The sequence below is a fragment of the Nelumbo nucifera genome, chromosome 6 (assembly GCF_055504915.1).
Source record: "Nelumbo nucifera cultivar China Antique chromosome 6, China Antique-T2T, whole genome shotgun sequence".
Taxonomy (NCBI): domain Eukaryota; kingdom Viridiplantae; phylum Streptophyta; class Magnoliopsida; order Proteales; family Nelumbonaceae; genus Nelumbo; species Nelumbo nucifera.
In genome coordinates, this window is record NC_142654.1 from 1,414,333 (window position 1) to 1,437,991 (window position 23,659).

At 36.8% G+C, this 23,659-nt stretch overlaps 3 protein-coding genes across 6 annotated transcripts; 2 read left to right on the plus strand and 1 right to left on the minus strand.

The window, feature by feature from the left end:
- The first annotated feature begins 3,745 nt into the window (after positions 1-3,745).
- Positions 3,746-5,034, plus strand: LOC104609385 (RING/U-box superfamily protein). Its single transcript, XM_010275680.2, has 2 exons — positions 3,746-4,679; positions 4,814-5,034. The coding sequence occupies exons 1-2, from the start codon at positions 3,883-3,885 to the stop codon at positions 4,902-4,904; spliced, it is 888 nt and encodes a 295-aa protein (XP_010273982.1). The 5' UTR covers positions 3,746-3,882; the 3' UTR covers positions 4,905-5,034.
- A 1,415-nt stretch (positions 5,035-6,449) lies between these two features.
- LOC104609265 (uncharacterized) lies at positions 6,450-8,117 on the minus strand. Of its 4 annotated transcripts, none has more exons than XR_016077968.1 (4): positions 7,790-8,116; positions 7,421-7,691; positions 7,054-7,341; positions 6,450-6,652 (listed from the first exon to the last, which is right to left on the minus strand). XR_016077968.1 is itself a non-coding variant. In XM_088890851.1 (4 exons), exons 1-3 carry the CDS (start codon positions 7,994-7,996, stop codon positions 7,086-7,088), a joined length of 657 nt encoding a protein of 218 aa, XP_088746977.1. In that variant the 5' UTR covers positions 7,997-8,117; the 3' UTR covers positions 6,450-6,652; positions 7,054-7,085. The 4 variants fall into 4 exon arrangements, 2 of the variants coding, with proteins under 2 accessions (XP_088746977.1, XP_010273827.2); XR_002023321.2 differs by having other exon boundaries at positions 7,054-7,143; positions 7,790-8,113; XM_088890851.1 differs by having other exon boundaries at positions 7,054-7,143; positions 7,319-7,341; positions 7,421-8,117.
- Positions 8,118-11,638: 3,521 nt separating this feature from the next.
- LOC104609266 (large ribosomal subunit protein eL18y-like) lies at positions 11,639-17,066 on the plus strand. Its single transcript, XM_010275527.2, has 5 exons — positions 11,639-11,777; positions 11,866-11,955; positions 13,028-13,156; positions 15,255-15,437; positions 16,578-17,066. Exons 1-5 carry the CDS (start codon positions 11,775-11,777, stop codon positions 16,734-16,736), a joined length of 564 nt encoding a protein of 187 aa, XP_010273829.1. The 5' UTR covers positions 11,639-11,774; the 3' UTR covers positions 16,737-17,066.
- Positions 17,067-23,659: the final 6,593 nt, after the last annotated feature.

Genomic DNA, 23,659 nt, shown 5'->3' on the forward strand with positions numbered 1-23,659 from the left:
TTAGAATGGGTTGTCCGTTTGAATGATCGGACTATTTGACATGAAAACTGGACCCTTGAACGGTTTATTATCTGATTCGGTTTTAAAAGCCTTGGTTTTCATATCATATCGTTTAACTAAACAATTAGTTGAATAAAAAACACAAGAATTTCCATTGACTGATCTCTTCATATGCATCTTTTTTTCATATCAAAAGTTTTGATACTTTGGACCGTATAACTGTTCTATATATATCACTGTTTTTAAAACCGGATCGGACCAGATGGTCAGATTGAAAAAACTAGGAGCCGGTCACCTGACTGGTTCTGTTTTCCTCCAAAACCGTTGATTTTGGTCAGCAAACTGTTGAACCGGCTGATTAATTATTTGAACCGTTTGAACGGTTTTGACCGTTTTTCAATTTTTCAATTTTTTAATTTTTTTAAAATTTTTTATTTTTTTGTCAAAATGGGCCGACTGTTTGAACCGGTAACCGGACCCCTGACTGATTTGGTCATCGGTTCGTTTTTAAAAATCATGATATATATCATATCGTGAGCAATTCATGAGTCATGATTACTCATAATTATTCTATTTGTATCATTTTTCTACAAATTACACAATTAAAAAAAAAAACTTTTTTGACATAAATTGTTGATGGGTCAATACACAAGACATTTGGTGGATCTGTTTTATTTTAAATTATTATTATTATTATTTTATGTTCGAGTCCAACTGAGTTATACAAGACCAACCATTACCACTTATTATAGGTAAAGCCTAAAGGAGTAGACAAGAGGGGTAGCCCCAGCCCAAACCCGTGGACAGTTAGATCCCCCACCTGGGTGAAGGCGGGACTTGATCCCAGGTCTCAGATACAAGATGCAACCAGAACCAGCTATGGTCTATGGAGGACTTTACTAATAATAGAGGCTGGTTGTGGTTGACAGTTGACACTCACTCCATCTGCATCTGCATTGGCGGTTGGCGGGTGCTTCGTGACCGCCTGAGCCTGCCTGAGGCTGAGGGAATGTTGTATTTGAAGACCGGATTTGCTACCTACAGGTAACTACTACAACAAGGCTACCCAAAGGAAGGAGTGTGAGAGTCGTTTGTTTCTACTTTCTAATGCATGGGTCAGGGTCATGGGTGTAGTAAGTAAACTAGTAGTAGTGTCTTGTGGGCAGGTCAGGTGTGGCGTGTGGGCAGCAGATCCGAGCGCAGCAAACACCGCCCTTAACCTATCTTATACAGGGAGGGTACACCCCCACCCCTACCCTATTGGATTTTCTTCTCTGGTGCTTATCATTATGATCATCACCCTCACCCCGATTCCTAAACAAACACTTTTATAGGTTAGGGTATGGTACAGTCCGATGCTCTTTGTATCAGTCCTCAGGATTCAGGCACGCACAACCCCAAAGGAGGTTTTTGCAATTGCAAGTACAAATAAAGTTGAGTGGATAATCTGATCTGATTTGCTTCTACACAGTACACACAAGGCCATGTCACCGCTTCCGCAAAGCTGAGCAAAGCACAATTTCACAAGTTAATAGGAATCTTTTAACTTTAAGAGGAAAATGATTATTCATTTTTTCTTATCTCTTATCTTTTAAAGTGCAATCATACAATTTTTTGTTTTTCAAGGATACCCCAAAAAGACAAATAAAAACTCTTATATATAGGGTCAAAATGAATATTTAATAATTTTCAGAATTCAGAATTTAGAGTTCTGAACAACATTCTTTGCATTCAGAATTCAGGAGAAAGAAAAATTCACCAATACCAATATACTTTTTAATGTAATTATTGTACTTTCAAATGTCAGACTTTAAAACAAACAAACACACCAGATTGTTGGCTTATCTAGGCTAGCTCTAGCCTCTAGAGCTGACATTTCGTGAAATTCTAACGAAATGTGAATAGTTGAATACAATACGTACATCATTACATCTCCTGTAATCTTGCAATAAAAGCCATTTTATAGCTCAGCACAGAAATGAAAAAACAGAACGAACGATACCCCTCTGCCACAGCCTACAAACCTGCAACTATATATAGTATATACCTCCTAAGTCCTATGTCCTAATCTGTTCATAATGATAGCTTGAAACCCTCAATCAAGTTTAAATATGAGTAACCATCAATCTCACCACCATCATGACTTACTCCCAGGCCCAGCTAGCTACTTCGTGGATACATACAAAATCTGCATAGACATAAACAGAATGATTACTTGATTAGAGTGGCCTGTGAAACCAAGTTTAAAGTTCTCATCCATCAAATTAGTCTCATCCTTTTTAGCTGTTGTTTCTCCTAGAATTTCCTGGACGGCTGTGGACCATATACATTCCACTTCTATAATTGAAAGGGAGAGTTTGAGAGAGCTCTGCTCTCTGCTCTGCTGTCGGTGTAAAACAGGAAGCCGTGGCTATACTGTATTGGAATTGGAGGTAACCTTGAACTTGAATAGTTTATATCATAGAAACAGGAAGCCGTGCCCATGTGGTTTGGATTGAGAAGATCATGCCAGCCCAATTTCAATTTCAAACCTGTAAAATGTTTTAAACTAGTTCTGTGTTTTCTGACAAATACTTAAACCTCCCCTGTATTTTTGACTTGTGCAAAAGCCTCTCCTCTCCATAAATGTTTTAAAAGTATTTTTTAAATTTTCATTTTTGCCCATGGAAAGCTTTCTTGAAATGAAGATTGAAGATTCATCCAACTACCCCAAAAAAGATTATTCATTTTATTTGAGTGGGCTTCAAGGTTCAATAGGCAACAAAGACCAGATTGGGATTGAACTTGAACCTTTCCTATTAGCAGAAGTGTCACATTCAAGCAATTTGAAGATAGAAAAACGGTATTTACCATGCACACTCATAACAAGAAACAGTCATAATTTTAAGGGTTCGACTATGATATGGAAAAAATATGATATCTGAAAAACTTTTGACCAGTCAACTGGAATCACAAACGTGGTAGTCAATCAGGTGTTATTTATCAAAATTCATGGATGAATTTTGATTGGTCCATACCATATCTTTTCAGCATCATAGATTTCCCTAATTTTAATGTCTCGTTACTGAAGGGATGTAATTGCATATTTATTTGAAACGTAAATGGGGGGTTTTTGGCTTTCTGCAGAGGTCAAAGTACAAGGAGCTTTAATTACCTTTCACAAGAACTTAAAAAATGGAGACTAAATTCAATCAGTACTAAAAGGGTTTAAATTTATATGTATATCGATCCGAGCTCGACCTGTACCTGTACAACTTGCGATCTGTTACAACAGAAATCCAAAATTTCTAGGATATGCATATATACCCCAGACATTATCATGTTATCTGGATAGAATTCTATCACTGGTGGACTGCCGAAGTTGTTGTGGGTGTCGTTGGAATGAGTTACGAAATTGTGCGGGAATCACTACATGAGAGTCAGAGATCGATGAGACTATTCGTCTGTCTATTCCCTTGGTGCTTGGTGTGTGGCCACTCCCACTCATCGACTACGCGGCTCTTGAGCTTGAGCTTGACGTTACTTTCTATCATAATCATAAATGTAAATGTAAATGTAAATGAAGATTGAAGCTTTCCAATTCCAATTCAACAAACCACAAAACTCGGCTTCCGATAAGGCCCACCCGCACCGCACCCAATTAACCAATTTGCATGCCACAGAGTATGGAGTATGGAGTATGGAGAGAGAGAGAGAGTAAAAGACTATAACCCATTAATTAGCGCTAGAATTCTAGAGACCAAGTACCAGGTCAATCCGTTATAAATCCAAACAAAACAAACAACAAATAGAAGTATAGAATAGAATCAATCGTCCCCAGAACCAGAACCAGAACTTGTTCACTCGTCCAAATTGAGAGAGACTTGAGAGAGAGAGGAAGAGATGTCAAAACCATCACGCTTTGATCACCTCTATGTGGATGACTTTTACTTCTCTGCTCTCTCAAATGCAGATGAAGAGATCTTTCCAATATCAGACGAAAAATATGCTGAGGAGTTGCAACTACAGGAGGCTTTAATGTCCTCAGTGGTCTCTTGTCAAACAGCAGTAGCAGTAGAAGTAGCAGTACATCGGTCATTGAAACCCATTGAAAAGCCTAAACTGGTAAGGGTAGAAGCCGGCGAGTCTTCTAAGGGCTTCTGTGAGATTTGCATGGACGAGAAACCCAGAGGAGAGATGTTCAGAAGCAAGACTTGCTCTCACTCCTACTGTTCCGATTGTATAAGCAAACATGTTGCAGCAAAAGTCCAGGAGAGCATTAACGTGGTAAGATGCCCCGGATCCAACTGTACAGGGGTGCTGGAACCCGATCTCTGTCGCTCCATTATCCCAGCAGAACTTTTTGATCGGTGGTCTAGCGCCCTGTGTGAGTCTCTAATTCTTGGCTCCAATAGTTTATATTGTCCCTTCAACGATTGTTCGGCACTGTTGGTGGACGATGGTGGGGTGATTGTTAGGGAGTCTGAGTGCCCAAATTGCCGGAGGTTGTTTTGCGCACACTGTAAGGTACCATGGCATTCAGGGGTGGGGTGTGAGGAGTTTGAGAGATTGAACAAGGATGACAGAAAGAAAGAAGATCTCATGATGATGGAGCTTGCTAAATCCAAGAAATGGAAGAGATGTCCCCAGTGCAAGTTTTTTGTCGAGAAGAGGGATGGTTGTTTACATATTACGTGCAGGTTCGTTTCTGTCCTTCCAACAACTAATTATTTTTTCTTTGTAATCAATCGTCTTTGCATTTGACTATTTGTATACATGAATTAAACCTCAAAACCTTGGTTTTTTTTTTCTTTTGTTTTGTTTTGGTTTCCAGGTGTAAATTTGAGTTCTGCTATGGGTGCGGTTCGGGATGGTCTGACACTCATGCCGGTTGCCAAACTAAGGATTGCACTTTCAGAGAATAAAAATTGAGGCGACGGAGGAGGGTTACAACTTAATATCAAATTTAACTTCAACTATGTTAAAGATTAAGTACCAACAAAAACCATGTTAGCGAAGGGCACTTCAACAATTTTATATTTTTTGATAAATTAAGGAGGTTGTTTTAATTTGATTGAGGTTTTAGAAATTAGAACTATCAGGTCTCCTTTGTATTGTGGTTTAATGAAAGAGGGATAGGATATATCTAAAAAATATGGTCCCTTTTTTTTAATAGACCGCCACATTCACATCCACTCCAACCACTGTAATAGGCACTGTAGCTTACAATCAGGACCTAGAATAGAACCACCATTACAACTGAAACAAATAGATGCCACGGAAATGATTTGTTAGATCAATCAAAGCCAAATTAAGCCCTCCCAAATCTTTTCTATTCTTCATTAATTATGTGATTTAGGAAGCAAGAAATGGGGTGGGTTGTAATTAGAAATCCCAACAGCTAAAGCTTAAATCTTAGGGAGAATGACGGGTCAGCCCAGGATCAGAATCTTTAGGCCCAAAGTACAGTTGGCGTATAGAATGGGGGTTTTTGACATTTTGAATGATTATAGATCTACAGTGGAATTCAGAAATCTACGTTGGACCTGTCCCTACTTTTTTGTAAATCTTAATCATCACTCATCAGATGGATAATTTTTGGAATGAATTAGAACTAGGTAGCTATGACCAAGCAAACTATGGTTGGATCTCATCTCCTACATTCCCCATATGGAGTTGGAAACAAGTTACACTTAGTTGTGTCAATGTACTGGATTTGGTCTAATCCAATCCAGTCCAATGTGAGTCCATTACAAATGGACCAGGTCCAATTCAATGTTTGGACTGTCCAATCTGTTCAAATTTGTTTTTAATTTCAACCCAAATCAGGTCCATTGATACCTATATATATTCTTATCTTATTATATCTATGGACCATATATTGGCTTAATCCAACCCAATCCAATCTAATTTAATAAATATTTTGGGCTGGATTGATCCAATCCAATATGTCTTATTGGTCCGTCCAAATTGATTTTGGATTGGACGGTATCCCGTCCAAAACTGGTCCATTGATACCCTTACTTGCATTGCACCAGTTCTAGGTCCTTGTGCTGGATGGATCCCTTCAAATTTTAACAAATGCTCAAACCAAGCCCGCCAAATAAAATTAAATTGCAGGCAGGACTATCCAGCACCAGTGTTTTCTTTTTTTTTTTTCAAGTATATAAGCAGCCATTTCATTGCAGTACAGGAGTAAAGCACCAGGTATAAACATAAATTGTACCTGTTCATGATTTGTGAGTTTAGAGGATGTTGCTCAACGAGAAATGGGAAGAGCTCTGGATCTAGGACCAGGGACTGAGCTGGATTTAAAAATATCCAAACTCTAATTATATTCCCCTTTCTAGTTTCCCATTTGCTTGTATTAATGGAACAGAATGATAGCACTGGAGAAGCAACGAAATTGTGTTCTTTTGTTCCAAAATAATTAAAATTTTCATGAAGTAAATTAAAGAGAGGCCTTCTACTTTAATTTTCAAGTTTACAAGTTGGTATTGAGACTGGGCGAACACGGGTATACATTTATGTATAGATCATTCCAATAACGATTTGAAATTTGAATATTTACATTGAATATCACAATCAAAAAGAAAAAGTATAAATTGTTTTAAATGTAAATTGATATGGAACAGTTGTTGGAGAATGATGGAAGCTTTGTGAACAGGGGTACCTGCAAGACATAAACAAGGTTATTAAAATGTCTGATAGGAATTGCAAGAAATAATCAAATACAACAAAGAACTTAAAAAGGAAACAAATTAAGAGTTTTTTAATGGCTAATTGGGTCAATTAGGGAAACACCCTTTGATGACCCTGAATATTTCTGGAACGTTGTGTAGAGGTCCCTCTGCCTCTGGATCTTGGCCTATCAACCTGCAGGTAATCAGGCTAGCTGGGTTTGTCTGGTTTACATTGAGAAATCCCTAACCACAAAAGCCAAGACTAAGAAAGAAAATGTGGGTTGGGACTTGGGAGGCGATGAGCGAGGTCAAAAACTCCCACCTCTGTTACTATGACAATTATATATATAACAAATCAGCAGAATGCATTGAAGTGAAGATCATTGATTACCTTATTGTATTGGTCCCGTTTCATGGGATAAACTAAATTGCTGAGTAAAAAGCTCCGGTAATCAATGTTGATCTCACAATCAAGGGCAACCTTACACAAAACCAAAAATGATTGCTGTTAATAAAATAGCTTTTGCATATCGTTGAGAAAGGAAATTAATAAGTAGCAGCTAGCAAAACTTAATTATTGGTTGGGCAGGAGTTTGCAGATGCTTCGCCGCATGGATGGATGCATGGTTTAATTTGGGGGTGATACGTATACCTACATGTTATAGATGGTATATATTTTCTGAAAATCACAACGAATTAAGGTCATCATCAATTAGTTGAAAAGCTCTTAATAAGATTGAGAGTGTAGGAAGCAAAACCTTGATGTTTGGCAAGGTGAGATGGAAGAGAAGGAGACGTGCTCGAATATCACCCAGTATTCTCACTTTGACCACCACCAGGCTTTTTGGAGAGGAGTCCAAGTCATTGAATGCGATGGTATCAGAAGTTAATTGGCGGATGCTGACATGTTGGAGCACAACATGCGTCTGCACACTCACATTGTTGCTATGAGGTGGTTGGCAGAACTCAGCAACTTCAACAACTCCTATTGGGTTTCCCGCAGCAGATGAGATGTGGAGTCGTGAAGAACTGTATCTTAGTCCAACCTTGTTAGGATTTTTAGCATTCAGAGTTAAAGAAACCACAGATGAGATGTATACATCCCAACTAGTAGAAGAAGAGTCTACCTTGAAGGAATCCAATCTTAGAGATTGAAGAGAGAAAATGGGTTTTCGCGGCCTCAGGACAAAGATAATAGTGATTGAAGCTACTCCCACCAGAGTTGCAATGCAAAGAAAGGAACAGAGCACAAGGAAGCAAAACCTCTCAATTGAAAAAGCCATGGCGTAGGTGACAGCACCAGCAATAATCGGACATGGCGTTCTCTGTTGCATGCGTCTGAATTCCAGCTGAATAATGGCACTACTTGCATGTCAAGTCAAGGTTTGATCTTTTCCTTCCTTCACCGTAACAAGTAAGAATTATGCCAAAGTGCCTGCCTTATGCAACATATTCCTCTACCCTCTCATCTCATATCACACACACACACACTGACACACAAATATATTATTTTCTTAAAAAGCCTGCGACTCCCCGAGTAAGTAACAAGGATTGCACGGTGGGCTCTACTGATTGGTATGGCCACTTGGATGTAATTCGTTCCCACACCCAATAATGAATAAGGGATATCGTCATCAAGGGATTGCAAGCAACTAAGAGCAAAGGATTTTGCTTTTACTGTTCTTTAGGAGAATTTCACCAAAGATGTTGTCGTTTTTTATTTTTTTTCTTTGCTTATTTTGCATTGATTTTATACCATTTTACAAAGTTAAAAATATTTTCTATTATTAATTTGCATACTTATTTTATATGATTAATCATTTAGTCCAAATAAATTGTAGGTTGTAGATTAGTAGAGGGTACTAAACTAGTGATCTACCGAGACAAGACAAGAGTAATCAAAAGGGTAAATTGTAGATTATTACCTTTACTTTGGGGTTAGTCTCACTTTGGTATCCCAATTTCAAAATGTGCAAAATCAGAATCTCAATTCCTAAAACATCTTAGGCCCTGTTTGGCTCGTTGGAATAGAGGTTTGGAATCGGAATCAGAATCGGAATGGGCTATTCTGATTCCAACTGTTTGGTTGGGCTGAATCAGAATCTCATTCTCATTCCTGCTGGAATGACACTCTCCCATTTGAGGGGAATGGCCACTCACTACCCCTCCCTTAGGAATGAAATCCCATTCCTGTTGATTTCAATTCTCATTCTCATTCCTGTCTGAACCAAACATACTATGGGAATGGACCATTTCGATTCCGATTCCAACTGCGAACCAAAACGGACCCTAATTTAGTTTTTGTCATCAGTATTCTGTCAGCTATGTGTATCACATGATGATATATGCAACTTAAAACTTTTGAAAATATCAAAATTACCCTTTAAAATAAGACATTGCCCATCATCTTCTTTCTTAATAATCAAGATTGAACCAAATCAGTGGTAAACAACCCAAAGGACATTTGAATGGTTGATAAAGAAAATTAGATAACACTCAAAAGACATTTGCATCTTTTCACATGCCACTTAATGACAATTAATGATTTTGGACTAAACTGAAATATTTTGGAAATTCATATATTAGATTGGTGCGTTTTAAAATTCGAGTACTAAAGTGAGACTAAGAGGGCGTTTGGTAACACTTTTTAGAGGTTTGGTGTGTGAAATATATACTTTTTAGACACTGGGCTCATTTAGTATTGCAATTGAAATATGATTTGAAATGCTTTTTTAGATTTGAAATTGTAAGATGCAGGCCCATCACTTAGCGTGCTCAGACGTATATCAAACATGGCCTAAAGTCGAAAATACCCCTATTTTAACCCAATAAAGCCTCATTCTCTCTCTCTCTCTCTCTCCCTATCTTCCCACCACTGCCACTACAACTCTCAACAGTGATAATCCTATTATCCACTTGAGTTGTTCAAATTTGACATTGTTCATCTTCTTTGATAGAACCCAAAACCAGTGACAATCAATCTCTCTATTCTCTCTTTCTCTCTCTCTCTCTCTCTCTCCATTTCCTCTCCTCTCTTTCTCTCGCCAACATCCTCAACCACCACTTGGGCTCCTTTGCCATTGCAACGAGTTGTAGTGGCAATTTTGAATCAACCAGTGGCGGCGACCATAATCCTCTTTTGACTTCTCTCTATTTCCATCATCACTATTTTGCATTCTCCTCTCTTCCTTTCATTCTTACACTCTCCCTCATTGTTGCTCCCTCTTTGTAATTTCTCTCCCTCGAACCAGTCATTGTGAGCAAAGCATCGTCCGCTCATCATTCTCTCCTTCCCTTCCCTTCCCTTCTCTCTCTCTCTCTCTCTCTCTCTCTCTCTCCCACCCCTGTCTTCTTACCAACGCCGTTGCAACTCTCAACAACAACGACGATTCTTTCTAATTTTATTCTTATTTTAGTAAAATATTTTTTATTTTTTATAAATTATGTTTGTATTAATTATTTTAATTTTTATTGCCTATTAAATATTTTAATAGTTTTAAGATATTAATTTGATAATTAATAAATATTTTTTCATTGCTTTATGGACTTTATTACTATTTTCATTATTATTTTAACTCTTAATAATTTGTTTTTAATTTATAAATTTATATGTATTTTTCAATTTTATTCTTATTTTAATAAACTATTTTTTATTTTTATAATTTACTCATATTTTTCAATATTATTTTGAATTTAATAAATTATGAAATAATGCAAATCGAATTCAAAATTACCAAATAATCTATTTTAGGGGTAAAATAATCAAATCAATGAATTTCAAATACTAAAGGTTTGATCCAACACAAACAACCTTCTTTATTCAAAGCCTCTAAAAGGTCGAAAAGCAACATTTTCTCTTTACAAAATTTAAGCACTTTTAATATCTTTTTAACTTTTCAGATTTATCAAACACCACTTAAGCCCAAAAGTACATGGTATTTATCTACAATTTACCCTAAATCAAAATCAACACACGTTACATGACTAAGGATGTAAGGGCAAAGTAGGGTGCATCGTGCACGTGAGCTAGGGGTGATCATGGGCCGGGTTGGGTTGGGCCCAGGCTGAGCTTTGCCTTCATAACAACGGACTTAAGCTAGGCCCGGGCCCGACCCGACCCGCATTATAGGCCTAAAAATATAAGCCCGGGCCCGGCCCTACATGGGCTTAGGTTGGGCCAGGACAAAATTCCAGGCATAATTATTGTATTTCAGTTCCAAAATTAAACAATTATACTTTTTTCACTTATTACCGTGGAGACTATAATAACATGTAAGAAACTTTAAACTTAATATCAAGATAAAAGCTTCTAACATAAAAGAAATTAAATAAGTATACATTGTAATTTATAAGTTTCAATTGGTCATTATAATGCTAAAAATGATAATTTTAACAAGCCAATTTTTCTATCAACAAAAAATCAACCTAGAACCTATAATATCTATAAAAAAATAACCATCCATTGTCATGTAATATCCACAAAACAACTTTAAACATCTCTATAAAGGTGAAATAAAGATGATATATATTAGCAAACTAAGAAAAAATAGTCCAAATTAATGTAATTAAATAAGTAATAAAATATTAAAAATGGTTTCAATTTTACCCAAAACTTGCAACCACTCTAAACTTCATATTTATCTTCATCACTAGAAGATTCATCTTTTGGTGAGAAAGAGAGAGATTGGGCGTGACAGTGGTTTTGTGGAATTGGTGGGAGAAAGAGAGTCGAAAAGATTAGGGTTTAATAATTTATTTTTAGTAATTTCTATATTTCTTTAAATACTAGATTAGAATTTGGTAAAATTTAAAACCGAAGGATTAAAATCTTCAATCTCTTACAAATCTCTATTTAATATATAAAACATTAATTATCAAATATTTTTAAATAATATATATCCATAAAGATATACATATATATTATTTATAAATATCCGGACCGGATAGTAAGTCCGTAACGAATGCACTGATTAGTGATTGTTCATTATTGATGAGCCCCCGCACGACGCACCGTAACGAATACACCATATATAAAATGTTTGACCATATAGCCTTCTCTTTCTCATTTCCTCTCGAAATCGAAACCCTAATTTCTTCCTTGCAGTGCCGAAAATGGTATACTCTAATTGTTTCTATTCTCTTTCTTTGTAGGTTTCTATTTGTTTCAGTCTGATTCAATTGGAAAGATTTGTGTTATCTGCAGGGGATTGATCTCGTTGCAGGGGGCAAGAGCAAGAAGACAAAGCGAACGGCACCGAAGTCCGACGATATCTATCTCAAGCTTCTCGTCAAGGTTTTCCTTGTTTCTTTCTTTCTTCGCATTCTGTGTTAGCGATCTGTGCTTGTTGTCTCTGAAATTTCTATCGGATTTCTCAATTCTGGGTCGTCTTGGATGTTGTTGTGTTTTTGTGAAATGCCTTAAATGGCGGTCTGACTTCTGTGTTAGCGATATGTGCATTTCGTGTACAATTGGGAACTTTAATTTTACCTGTTAAAGGCATTGATCCATTGAAATTGGTTTCTGGTTTTGTTTTATGTTTTTGGGATCCTTTTGAAAATGTGGTTTTATATTATTTTATGCATTATTTTTACATAATTCCATATGATCCATGCCATTTTTTTTGTATTCTTACTGTATGCTTAATGAGTTCATATATTCTGGTAGTTTTCTATGGTTTGTTGCCTCTATTCACTTATAAATAATTTAGGTGTTCGGTACTGTTGCCACTTCCATGTTCTTTTAAGCCATGAAGTGTTCTAGAACTGGCTGAGTTTAGTTCTGGGACACAGAAATATGGCAGATTTTGGAGCACGCCAAAATAACGTTTTCCATAAATACCACACCTTGGGACACCCCATAGACATTGATTTGGTATATTTTGACAAGAAATGTTTATATTTCAGATCTCAATGCTTTGGAACACACCACACCACCACATCACATAACATTATCAAAGGTGTAGTGAGTTCCAAAACCTACAATTTCCAACACACCATAGTGCAGACAGTAGCCTGGAACAGACCACACTTTTTGTAGCCATAGTACAAAACACTTCCTTAGTGGTTCATTGGTTATTAGTTGTTGGTTCTCTCCAAAAGTGGGATATGCAGTGTCTTTCATACTCTGGTTATGGGTTATTGATAAAAAATGTGTATTAATAAGTTTGAGTTATTAAGTTGGTTGTCTTTAATACGCTGTGGGCTTTATCTGGGACTCTGATGGGATATGCAATCCTTTTGTTTTAGAGCAGCGGAGTTCTTTACCTCGTGGATTGATATCTACATTCCCGCTTTCATTATTCTTTTACCTTTCTAGTCCATTGGGATAATTTGAGCTTACTTTTTGGAGTTATTTTGTGTTCCAGCTGTACAGGTTTTTGGTTCGGAGGACTGGCAGTAAGTTTAATGCTGTCATATTGAAGAGATTGTTCATGAGCAGGGTGAACAAGCCACCAATATCATTGTCTAGGTTGATTAAGTTCATGAAAGGAAAGGTAAAAATATCATACAAAATCTTATAGCTTGAGATCTAAGCATGGATCTTGATATGTCTGGTTTTTTATTTTTTCAGGTTAGGAATAATAATGATAGCTGTATGCTTTTTTATTCATGCATCTCATGCCACCAAACTGGATTGTTTGCATTTGGAGTCTTATGTGACAGGTGAATACCTCTTAAGCTATAAGGAAAATTCTACAAAATAGTTGTAAGGTCAGCTATGTTTTATGGAGCAAAGTGTAGGGCAGTTTCGGAACAGCATGCCCAAAAAATAAGTGTGGCAGTAATATGAATGCTTAGATGGATGAGTGGTAAAATTAGAAGGGACAGGGTTAGATGAAGTTAGACCTGTTCATGGGCCGGGCCGGGCCGGGCTTTTACTCTTTATTAACAGAAAAATGTTAGGCCCAGGCCCGAGCCCGACCCGACCAATGGGCCTACAACTTGGGCCCAAGCCTGGCCCTGATAAAAGGCCTGAAGCCCGAGCCCGACGTAATAAAAGAAATTTGAAAATTTCCCTATTCAAATGAACATTATCTATTTTAATTCAGATGTTTTTTTCCCCTATTTAAATGAACAATGGGCCTACAAGTGAATCAACAACCTTCTTAAATCAAAAAATTTATTCAAATGGACATCACATAGGGTTTTTACTTAGGTTTCAGTATAGGTCGGGCCGGTTCGGGCTCGGGCCGGGCTATTTTGGCAAAGCCCGAGCCCGGCTCGAATTTTATGCGGGCCGGGCTTTTTGGCCCGAGGTTAAGCCCACGGGCCAAAAAGCCTGTTCAAGCCCGTCCGGGGGCCGGGCCGGGCCACCCGACCTATGAACAGGTCTAAATGAAGTCATACAAAGGAACCTCAGACTAGCCCTAATAGGTGATAAAATGAGAGAAAGTAGATTGAGATGGTCTTGTCACATGCAGTGTTTTAAAAGAGCAAGGGCCAATTTGCGCCTGAGGCGCAAGGCGCAAGGCAAGGCGCGCACCTTTTCAAGAAAGGCACAAAATTACAAAAAATAGCAAAAAAACAAAAAAAGTCAGAAAATTCCAAAAAAATGCCAAAAAAATTTTAAAAAAATTATAAACATAATGTTAATACAAATATAAACTTAAATTTTAAAATAAATGATTTAAAAAACCTATTATCTAAAATTAAAATACATAAACATAACATGTAAAGTGTATTCAAATGAAAATTTAGAAATAAAAGCAAACATATAAAGCATTTTCAAGCATGTAAAACCCACAATCTCTTTTTTTCCTTAATTGCATTGCTTCAAGTAGTTAATGTGATGTAAAACATATTGCATTCTTGATTCTATGAGTTGCCTTTGTAGCATGCCCCTCGAGGCAAGCCCGAACAAGTCTATGTTAGGGTCTGAAATTCTTATTTCTCACATAGACTAAAAAAAGCAAAAAGTGCAAAATTTTAAAAAGGCGCACGCCTGGGCTGAGGCGCAAGGCGCACCAGGCGCATACCTTTTGAAAGAGGTGCGCCTAGGACCTAGGTGAGGCGCATAAATCACTGGTCACATGCATAAAAGACCATCTATAGCACCTGTTAGGAAAAGTGATCTGTTACACTTTGAAGGGGCTAGAGGAGCTAGGTGTAGACCAAAAAGGATTTGGGTGGAACTGTGGAAGTGATAAGAAATGATTTAAGTGCCCATAATATAGTGATGGATATGGCATTGAACAGAATGGAATGGTGAAACAGATCATTGTTTCTGTACTTCACATTTGATGAAGGGTTGTTTGATGCAAAAGTTAACAGATATGGATGGTAGAGAGACTTAATATTGTTATTGTTGATTAGCAACCACTGGTGCCATGCCTTTGTATTTGAACATTTTGGTTGGCCTGTCTTAGTAGCAGCTCTCAATGATTGTTATGTGGACAGCCACGAAGCCAGAATTAATTTTGTGTGGACAACCATGAACAAAGAATTAATTTGTCTAACTAGATTTATTTCTTTATTTATTGCTCACTACACATTTCTGCACATTTCCTCACACTGTATTGTTTGTATTCTTGCTATTACCTTGCTGGGTCCATGAGCTGAAAAAGAAAAGTGGTGTCCTTTCTGATTCTACAGGAAGATAAGATTGCTGTGGTTGTTGGTGCCGTTACTGATGATACACGAGTTTATGAATTACCTGCTTTGAAGGTGACTGCCTTGAGGTTTACAGAGACAGCCAGGGCTAGAATTCTTAAAGCTGGAGGTGAATGTTTGACCTTTGATCAACTTGCTCTCAGAGCACCACTTGGGCAGAACACAGTAAGTTGAATTCTGACTGGCTTCCTTATTTATGTGTGTTTTTCTTGCTATGGATGTTCATCTACTTCAGTAATTGGTTGAAAATGGATATATTGAATGTGTATACTAGTTGCTGGAAAAGTTTGGGTAACATTTCACTTGAAAGGACATACCATTTACACAGGAAGTGAAATCTCATCCATCTCGATTGGAAACAATAGTGGTTTTAGTAGGAAGCAGACCTGGTGGGATTGAATGTTCACTAGATGCTGTTTCTGTCATAGCTTGAGATGGGTTACTGCATCATTTGATCGCCAAGATAAGATTGAGATCTGATGGTAGGGTGTAGGCTTTGATTCTCAACCCTGGATGTCAGTCTTAATTTGCACATCCTCTATTTCATCCTGTACACTGTTGATGCTACAATGGCACCACTGGGACTACTCAAGATGCTTTTCACTTTTAGATCTTTTTATTAGTAATTCCCAGTTGACATGTTTTGACACTTGTCTTTTCATCCCTTGGCATGGATTGATCAATTTTTTATTAGTAATTCATCAAGATTAAGCAGCACAAGTCTCCCAAGTTTGATTATTCAACCAAACAAAGCACAACGTGTCTTGAACATTTGTGCTTGTTTCATTACACCATCGTCTAGCTTTCATTGTCTTCAATCATGCCAGGTTGCTAACAACCTATTTTGCCCCAAGGGGGCATTCTTTTTCTGGATTTTGAGAGGGGAGAAAGTTGGTCAATGGGATTTTGGTTCCCATTGACCAAAAATCTCGTGTTCATTTTTCAGATTAATGTGGGGACAGGGTAAATTTATTTTCCTAGGTATCATTTACCCAGGTAAGTGAAACTCATCTCCTAGGTGGGTAAATAACTTTCTCACCCATGAAGAAAGTTGTTAACACTTGAATGGGACAAAAATGCCCTTTTTAATAAAGGATTTTTATGACTAAAATGGTCATTACCTTATTTACCTGAGAAATAAAAGAACACGAGTAAATGCACTTATCCGGATAAGTGTTTTCTAGGAAAAACTTATCAGGTAATTGCATTTACCCGGATAAATAACTTACTGAAAAGTGAACGGGTAAATAACTTACAAAATTATTTGTATACGTTGTTGAAGCTGCACGTTGTTTTTCTGTATAGGTTCTTCTTAGGGGACCCAAGAATGCAAGAGAGGCAGTGAAGCATTTTGGCAAGGCTCCTGGTGTGCCTCATAGTCACACCAAACCATATGTCCGCTCAAAGGGTCGGAAATTTGAGAGAGCTAGGGGACGGAGAAACAGCCGAGGCTTCAGCAATTGAGGATGATACTTGGTTTTCCATTCAAGATAACTTGTTTTGGGCATCATAATTTTTTGTTCTGGGATGTCTTTGATTAGTTTTGGTTTGGCTTGCAAAAGCCCCATGTAAAATCTTCGAAGTGGGGGTTGGTTCTTCGTTCTTGATGATGGCTGAATGCACATTTTGTGTTTCACTTCAACAAATAGTAACACTGTTTAGGATAATGATGCGCTGCTGGCTTCTGAGTAATATATGTTTTGTCATGTACTTGCTATTATGTTGGGCAAATTATTGATCCCTCCACGTCACAATTTTTTATGCTATTAATGAAATCTCGATTTTACGCCTTTACTATTATCAGTATAAATTAGAAATCACACTGGCGCCCCACATGCTCATCTCAGGATGCACTGGAAAAACATCTCCCATATTTATCATGGGGGATATTCCCAATACATGGGTGTGAGCATTAACGATACAAAGGCAGTGGTATATCGGTACTTCTAACGATGGGTACTCTGCCAGTTTCTTTCCGAAGTTTTGGTCCATAATTGGAGATGGTGTTACAAAAGCCATCCAGCAATTAGCCTAACGATGGGTACTCTGCCAGCTTCTTTCTGAAGCTGTATACTTCACAAGCATCGTATTCATCCCCAAGTGTAAACACCTAGAAATTATCTTTCAATATAGACCAATTAGCCTAACTAATGACATAGTACCTGCGAATAAATTGCAATTGTTTCTTCTTAAGATGGTGGAAGAGAGCCAAGGCACATTCTTTAAGAATATAATGATTTCTGACAATGTGGCTATTGCACATGAAGCTTACAACTTTTTAAAGTCCAAAAGGAAAGGTAGGACTTTCTATATGGCAATCTAGATTGATCTTAGTAAAGCCTATGATAGGCTGGATTGGCAATTTGTAATTGAAGTTCATAGGAAAATGGGTATATATGAACCAACACTGGTTGAATCTTATTTATGGTTGCATGTCCTCAGTGAGTTTCACGTTCAATATCAATGGAGTTTAAAAAAGGGTGAAGCCGTACCGGGGAATCTGGCAAGGTGACCCTCTCTCGCCCTACCTTTTTATCCTAGCAGCACAAGCACTCTTAGAGGCTATCCAAAGAGCTGTATCATTAGGACATATTGAGCCACTCTGCATCAAAAGAGGTACCTCACCACTCTCTCATTTACAATTGCTTTCTTTTTGTTAGAGCAGATATCCAAAATGCGGATATGATCCAATCGGTCCTTCATGAATTTTGCAATACTTCAGGACAACTAATAAATTATAATAAGTTGGAGATTTTCTTTAGCCGGAACACTCCAAGGAAGTTTTGAAGGATGATCTGCAAGATGCTAAGAATGAGAGAAAAAATTGAATTCTAAATACCTAGGGCTATCTACTCTCATTGGTCATAACAAAAGGAAAGCTTTTAGTGAGATGGGCTGCAAGTCTTCTTAGCGGATAAGTGGGTGGAAAGTGGAAACAGAAGCTACTTACCCAAGCCAGTAGGGAAATTCTTATCAAAACTGTTGCCTCGACTTTGTCTATTTACTACATGAGCCACTTTAAAATCCCAGTGGCTACATGTGATAACATCAACCGGAAGTTTTCAAGTTTCTTCTAGGGTCAGAAAACAAATGAGAGGAAATTACACTGGCTAAATTGAAATAAACTCTGCCCAGTCAAATCTAAAGGAGGTATGGGTTTTTAGAACCTAAAGCTTTTCAATTGGGCTCTCCTTGGGAAAATGGCATGGAGGCTACTAAATAGCCAGGATTCCTTACGGGGAAAACTTCTAATATCTCTATATTCATCTACATTGCCACTACTAACTTCAAATTTCCCCCTCGCTCCTCTTGGCTTTGGTAGAGCATCACTTACGGTATGAAACTTCTCAAAAATGGTATCTTTTGGTAGATTGGTTCAGGTTCTAACATACTTATTTGGGAAGACCCTTAGCTACCCTTTTCGGGGGATTTTAAAATCCATTCCCCCAAACCCCAACGATGTGAGGTTTCGAAAGTCAAGGATTTGATTTTATGTAACCCATGCCAGTGGAATCAGACAATGTTGGCTAGACTGTTCTTAACATCAGAGGTTGCAGGTATCTTAACTATACCACTGAGCATGGAAGAGGAGGAAAATAAATTCATCTGGGCTTACTCAAAAGATGGTCAGTACTCGGTGAAATCTGGTTACCAAATTGCCTATAAGTTAAATGAAGAAACAAGAAGGGTAGCCAATAATCAAATCTTAACACAAGTGCCACCAGCTCTATGGAAGAAAATTTGGCAGTCGAAAGTTCACCCTAAAATTAAAAACTTCATTTGGCGGGTGTGCTGGCAAGCCATTGGTGTCGACACAAAGTTGAAACATCGACAAATAAAGGTTGATGGGATCTGCTCAAGATGTGGACAAGAGGAGGATGTGAAACACCTCCTTATCAATTTCTCGTTTGCGAAAGCAGTCTGGTTTCAACCCCGTTTGGCTTTACCTTTGAGCGTGTGGAAACTAGGAACTTAGGTAATTGGATCATGTCTTGGTTTCAAAAGACAAGCTACCCTAATGAGGATACTGATACTTGGGAAACTTTGCAAGCAATCCTATGCTGGCAGATTTGGAAGGCTAGGAATGATTTCATGTTTAAGGGAGAAAGCCCAGACCTACTGTCGGTGGTGAGGAAAAGCACTAGTTTGTGGAAGGAACTTCTACAACTCATAGAACATTTGGAGCCAAAAACTGCAACGAACAATAGATGGCACCCTCTCCTAACCAATGGATGAAGGTGAATTGTGATGCAAGCTTCGATGCATCCTCTAGGTGGGTGGGTGTTGCTTGCATCATAAGGAACCAAGAAGGAAAAGATGTTGGTGTTCGAGGAGATCGAGTTCGCTGCCAATCAATTGTTGATGTTGAAGGAAGATCCATTCGACTGGGCTGGTGGGAAACTCTAAAAGAAGGGCTAGATAGAATTCTAGTGGAATTTGATTCTCTAGAAGCTGTTTTAGTCGTCAAATCTATAAACAGTTTGATTTTAACCCCCTGAAAATTGTGTGGTCAGATATTTGTAGCCTCTCAAGGCGTTTTACCCAATCTAAAGTCCTCCACTATGGTAGGAAGACAAATAGGATAGCTCATCATTTAGCTCGTGCAGCCCTTTCCCCTTATTTTAATTGGTTAATGGCAAACCATTTCTCTACTTGGTTTGGCCCATTTGTGTTCCTCTGTTTTGAAGATATCTACCCCCCTTAAAAATTTCTCTAAATGAATTTCTTCAATCTCTATTGCCAACCCATTCCTAACTTGAAAAAAAAATAAAAAAACTAAGCTTGAGTTGGTTGAAAATTACATTAGAAAGAATCGTGTATAAGGAGAATTCACAGATGAGTTACGTACTAACTGGCTGACTAGTGACATTTGGGCTTTTACATATATGTGCAAAAAAAAAAAAAAAAAAAAAACCTGATTGGAGTTCCTAAGTTTATATACTTGCCAAAAGTATACAAAATTTGCGCCAAACTTTTGAGATACTATCCATGAGTCCATGACCATTCAGTTCCTTCATTTGAAAGTAACTTGGTCTCAGTTTGGGAGGAGTACAAATACAAATATGTATAGAGTGTAAAACCTTTTAATTTATATTATTTTCTATATATTTATACTGTACATATTTATATTTGTACTTCTTCCAAACTGAGATTTAGGCTCAATTTGGAAAGGGTACAAATACAAACATCCAGAGTGCAAAACCTTATATTTTATATTATTTTCTATCTATTTCTGAAGTGAAAAAAAATTATTTTCTATCTATTTGTACTGTACATATTTGTATTTGTACTTTTTCCAAACTAAGCCTTAAATGCAGTTATTTTGGTCTTAAGACTCAGTTTGGGAAGAATATAAATACAAATTTGTATTATGCAAAAATCTTGTATATTGTATTTCTAAATCTTCTATTTACATTATGCATATTTGTAATTGTACTTTTACCAAATTGAGCCTAGTAGAATGTTTGAAGTTGGAAAAGTAAATTCTTTTAGACTTCAACGGTTGTTTTTAATGAGAATTTATCACTTCATTTTAAATGTTAAATGATTATTGTTTGACAAGGTCCTTTTTTTTTATTTCCAAAATACGCTCAAGGTAGAGTGATAAGTTATTAATCAAATATTAATAATATTAATTTAACAACAATAAATAATAAAATAATATTAAGATATTAACAAAGCTAGTAAAAAATAAATTTAAAATGCTAAAGTATTAATAAAATATTAAAGAATTGTATAGAATACTACTAAGAAAATGAATATTTATAAATACTTTTAAATATATAAATAAGAAAAATATAAATAAAATATACTAACATATAATAAAATATTTAATATAAAATGATATTCATATTAACTAGTATTTATTCTATAATATACTAACATAAATTCATTTGTAGGGGAAAAATAGTGAAATAAGCATGTTTTAAGCAAAACAAAAAAAGCGAAAATCTACTTTCTTCTGCAATAGTAATATGTAGGTTTGCATGAGTTGTGCTGCAATGGTAATATTTTCTTTTTGATAAGCCAAAAAAAAAAAAAAAACTCTAATCAAATAAATTAAATACATGAGAGTTCAGCCACTCTGGGGAAGATCCCCACCAACAACAGTGATCATCAAAACATTTGAGCAGCTATTGTGAAGGATCTACAAATAAAATATTATTTAAGGTTCAAAAAATTTTCAGAAGCTGATAAAATTTGGTTCATCAGATCGTTATACTTCTGGTGCAACTCTTTCCCTTGAGATTGTATGGACTGTTGCCACTTTATCGTCAGTACAGAACAGCTCCTCCAACCTTTATCTACAGCAAAAACCAAACCTTATATATATATATATATCACCATCAATTCTGCACAAAATGACCCATCCACAACCCCCAACAAACCCACCTGCAGCCACCAAAATTCTTTATTGTTACTATAGATGCAGAAACCATATAAAACATCATCCTTCATGAAAGTGCCAGCTATATCACATTAAATTATATTTTCATAACATTCCATACTTATATTGATATTGCTTAAATTCTGATTAGAGGTATGCCCCATACTATCCTCATTATTCCTCATCACTGCATTCAAGACAAAATTCAGCGAAGACATATCACCCAATTAACATGCCATCTGATATTTGAAAAAATGGCATCATTCCTGGCTTGGATTTCCAAACAAAATAAAATGCCACGGCAAGCCATTGCAATATCTCATTGGATTCACTTAACATCAAGCCTGAAGAACTCATCAAGAAAACCAAATACTGAGATACAGGATGAGAACATTTCTCAGGGATCAATAGGGCCCATGGACTAGCATACAGGACAACTCTAGTGCAAGGGCAAGAACAAAAATAAATGACTAAGAGAATTCATTCTCCTGCTGGTTACACAAAACAGTCATTTTCCACATATTAATGCCTTTAACAACCAAATCCATTTTTCAACAGACAAATTTCCTGACCAATCTCCACATAAACAGTTTAAACTTGGGGGGAATTTTTAGTTTTCAAATTCTTTTGATTATTTTTAACACATCTTGGTCTAAATAGACATTATATGCACGCCATTCATTTTCTAGAAATTGTTTTACTATAATTTTTTCATGATGACTCTCCATCTCTATACCCAAACATCCTCTTGCTTTTTCCTCATGATGGTTGTACCCAAAAACTCCTTTTTTTTCTGCAGGTCCAATGGGAGACCTATATATTTATCATTCTCTCATAAATCCAAGGGATATTTCAGACATTAAGGTTTGAATGATTGTTCACTTGAACACCAACCTCACTAAAAATATCTTTAAATGCCTTGGCAACTTTTGAAGGAAATTTATAGTTCCTTGGGAGGTATCCACCCTGCAAAACGTTTGCCCACAACGAGTTATTATCAGTCAAAAATCTCCAAGCTAATTTATATATTAAAGCCTTGTTTAGTGTTGCAGCCTTTCTAAATCCCAATCCACCTAAATTTTTTGGAGCACGTAACTTCTCCCAACTTGCCCATTTAACCTCCTTTCTTTGTTCTTTGTGAACCCTCATTCCACCAAAAATCTTTTAAATTTTATCTATTTCATTTATGGATTTTTTTTTTCGGAAATTGGAGCACATTCATGCAATGCACAGGGACTATTTGCAAGGCTGATTGTACTAATGTCTTTTCACAGCATAGGTGAAAGCCCATCACACGAATAGGTTTTTTCACCAGCACCTAAAAGCTTAAGCTGTTAAGTGAGGTCCTTGAATAGGTTTTGTACTCTAACATGCCCCCTCACACGAAAGGCCATTGGGCTTGAAGTATGGACAGTACAGGTGCACCCATGCCTTATTCTGAAACTTAATTAATTATAATGGAGTGACGAGAATCAAACACTAGACCACTTGGTCAAAGTGGCTTTGATACCTCTCTATTTGACTTGCCAAACAACAAAATGTCACCCACAAACATTAGATGTGAAATACTTGGAGCATCTCTATGAATTTTGATCCCTTGACATGCATCTTGTTAATTAGCCTTTGCAATCAAGCCAGATAAATCTTTCAGCTCGTACCATTCCTTTGAAAACCCCAAAGACTTCAAAATCCACATTATTTAATCCCATTCAATGGAATAGAAAATATCAAGTTTTATTGCCATTAATCCTCCCCCAGTTTTCTTTATTTTCATAAAACGGATTAGTTCCTAAGCTATAATAACGTTATCATGGATTAATCTACCCAGAACATAAGTTGATTGAAAAGGGGAAACACATTTTTTCCAAAAGTAGTTTTAGCCTATTTGCTAACAATTTGGTTATAATTTTATACAGCACATTAGATAGATTTATTGGCCTAAAATCTCTAACCTTAGAAGGACTATTATGCTTAGGTATTAAAATAAGAAAGATATGAT

What these genes read in the sequence shown, in the direction of transcription:
- LOC104609266 (XM_010275527.2), top strand. An exon ending in ATCTCAAGCTTCTCGTCAAG is followed by an intron (nt 11,956 to 13,027) that starts GTTTTCCTTGTT and finishes TTTGTGTTCCAG; the next exon opens with CTGTACAGGTTTTTGGTTCG. An exon ending in TTAAGTTCATGAAAGGAAAG is followed by an intron (nt 13,157 to 15,254) that starts GTAAAAATATCA and finishes CTGATTCTACAG; the next exon opens with GAAGATAAGATTGCTGTGGT.
- LOC104609385 (XM_010275680.2), top strand. Translation starts at nt 3,883, where the DNA reads ATGTCAAAACCATCACGCTTTGATCACCTCTATGTGGATGACTTTTAC. An exon ending in TGTTTACATATTACGTGCAG is followed by an intron (nt 4,680 to 4,813) that starts GTTCGTTTCTGT and finishes TTTGGTTTCCAG; the next exon opens with GTGTAAATTTGAGTTCTGCT.
- LOC104609265 (XM_010275525.3), bottom strand. Translation starts at nt 7,996, where the DNA reads ATGCAACAGAGAACGCCATGTCCGATTATTGCTGGTGCTGTCACCTAC. An exon ending in TCACCTTGCCAAACATCAAG is followed by an intron (nt 7,144 to 7,420) that starts GTTTTGCTTCCT and finishes GTTTTGTGTAAG; the next exon opens with GTTGCCCTTGATTGTGAGAT. An exon ending in AACGGGACCAATACAATAAG is followed by an intron (nt 6,653 to 7,053) that starts GTAATCAATGAT and finishes TATGTCTTGCAG; the next exon opens with GTACCCCTGTTCACAAAGCT.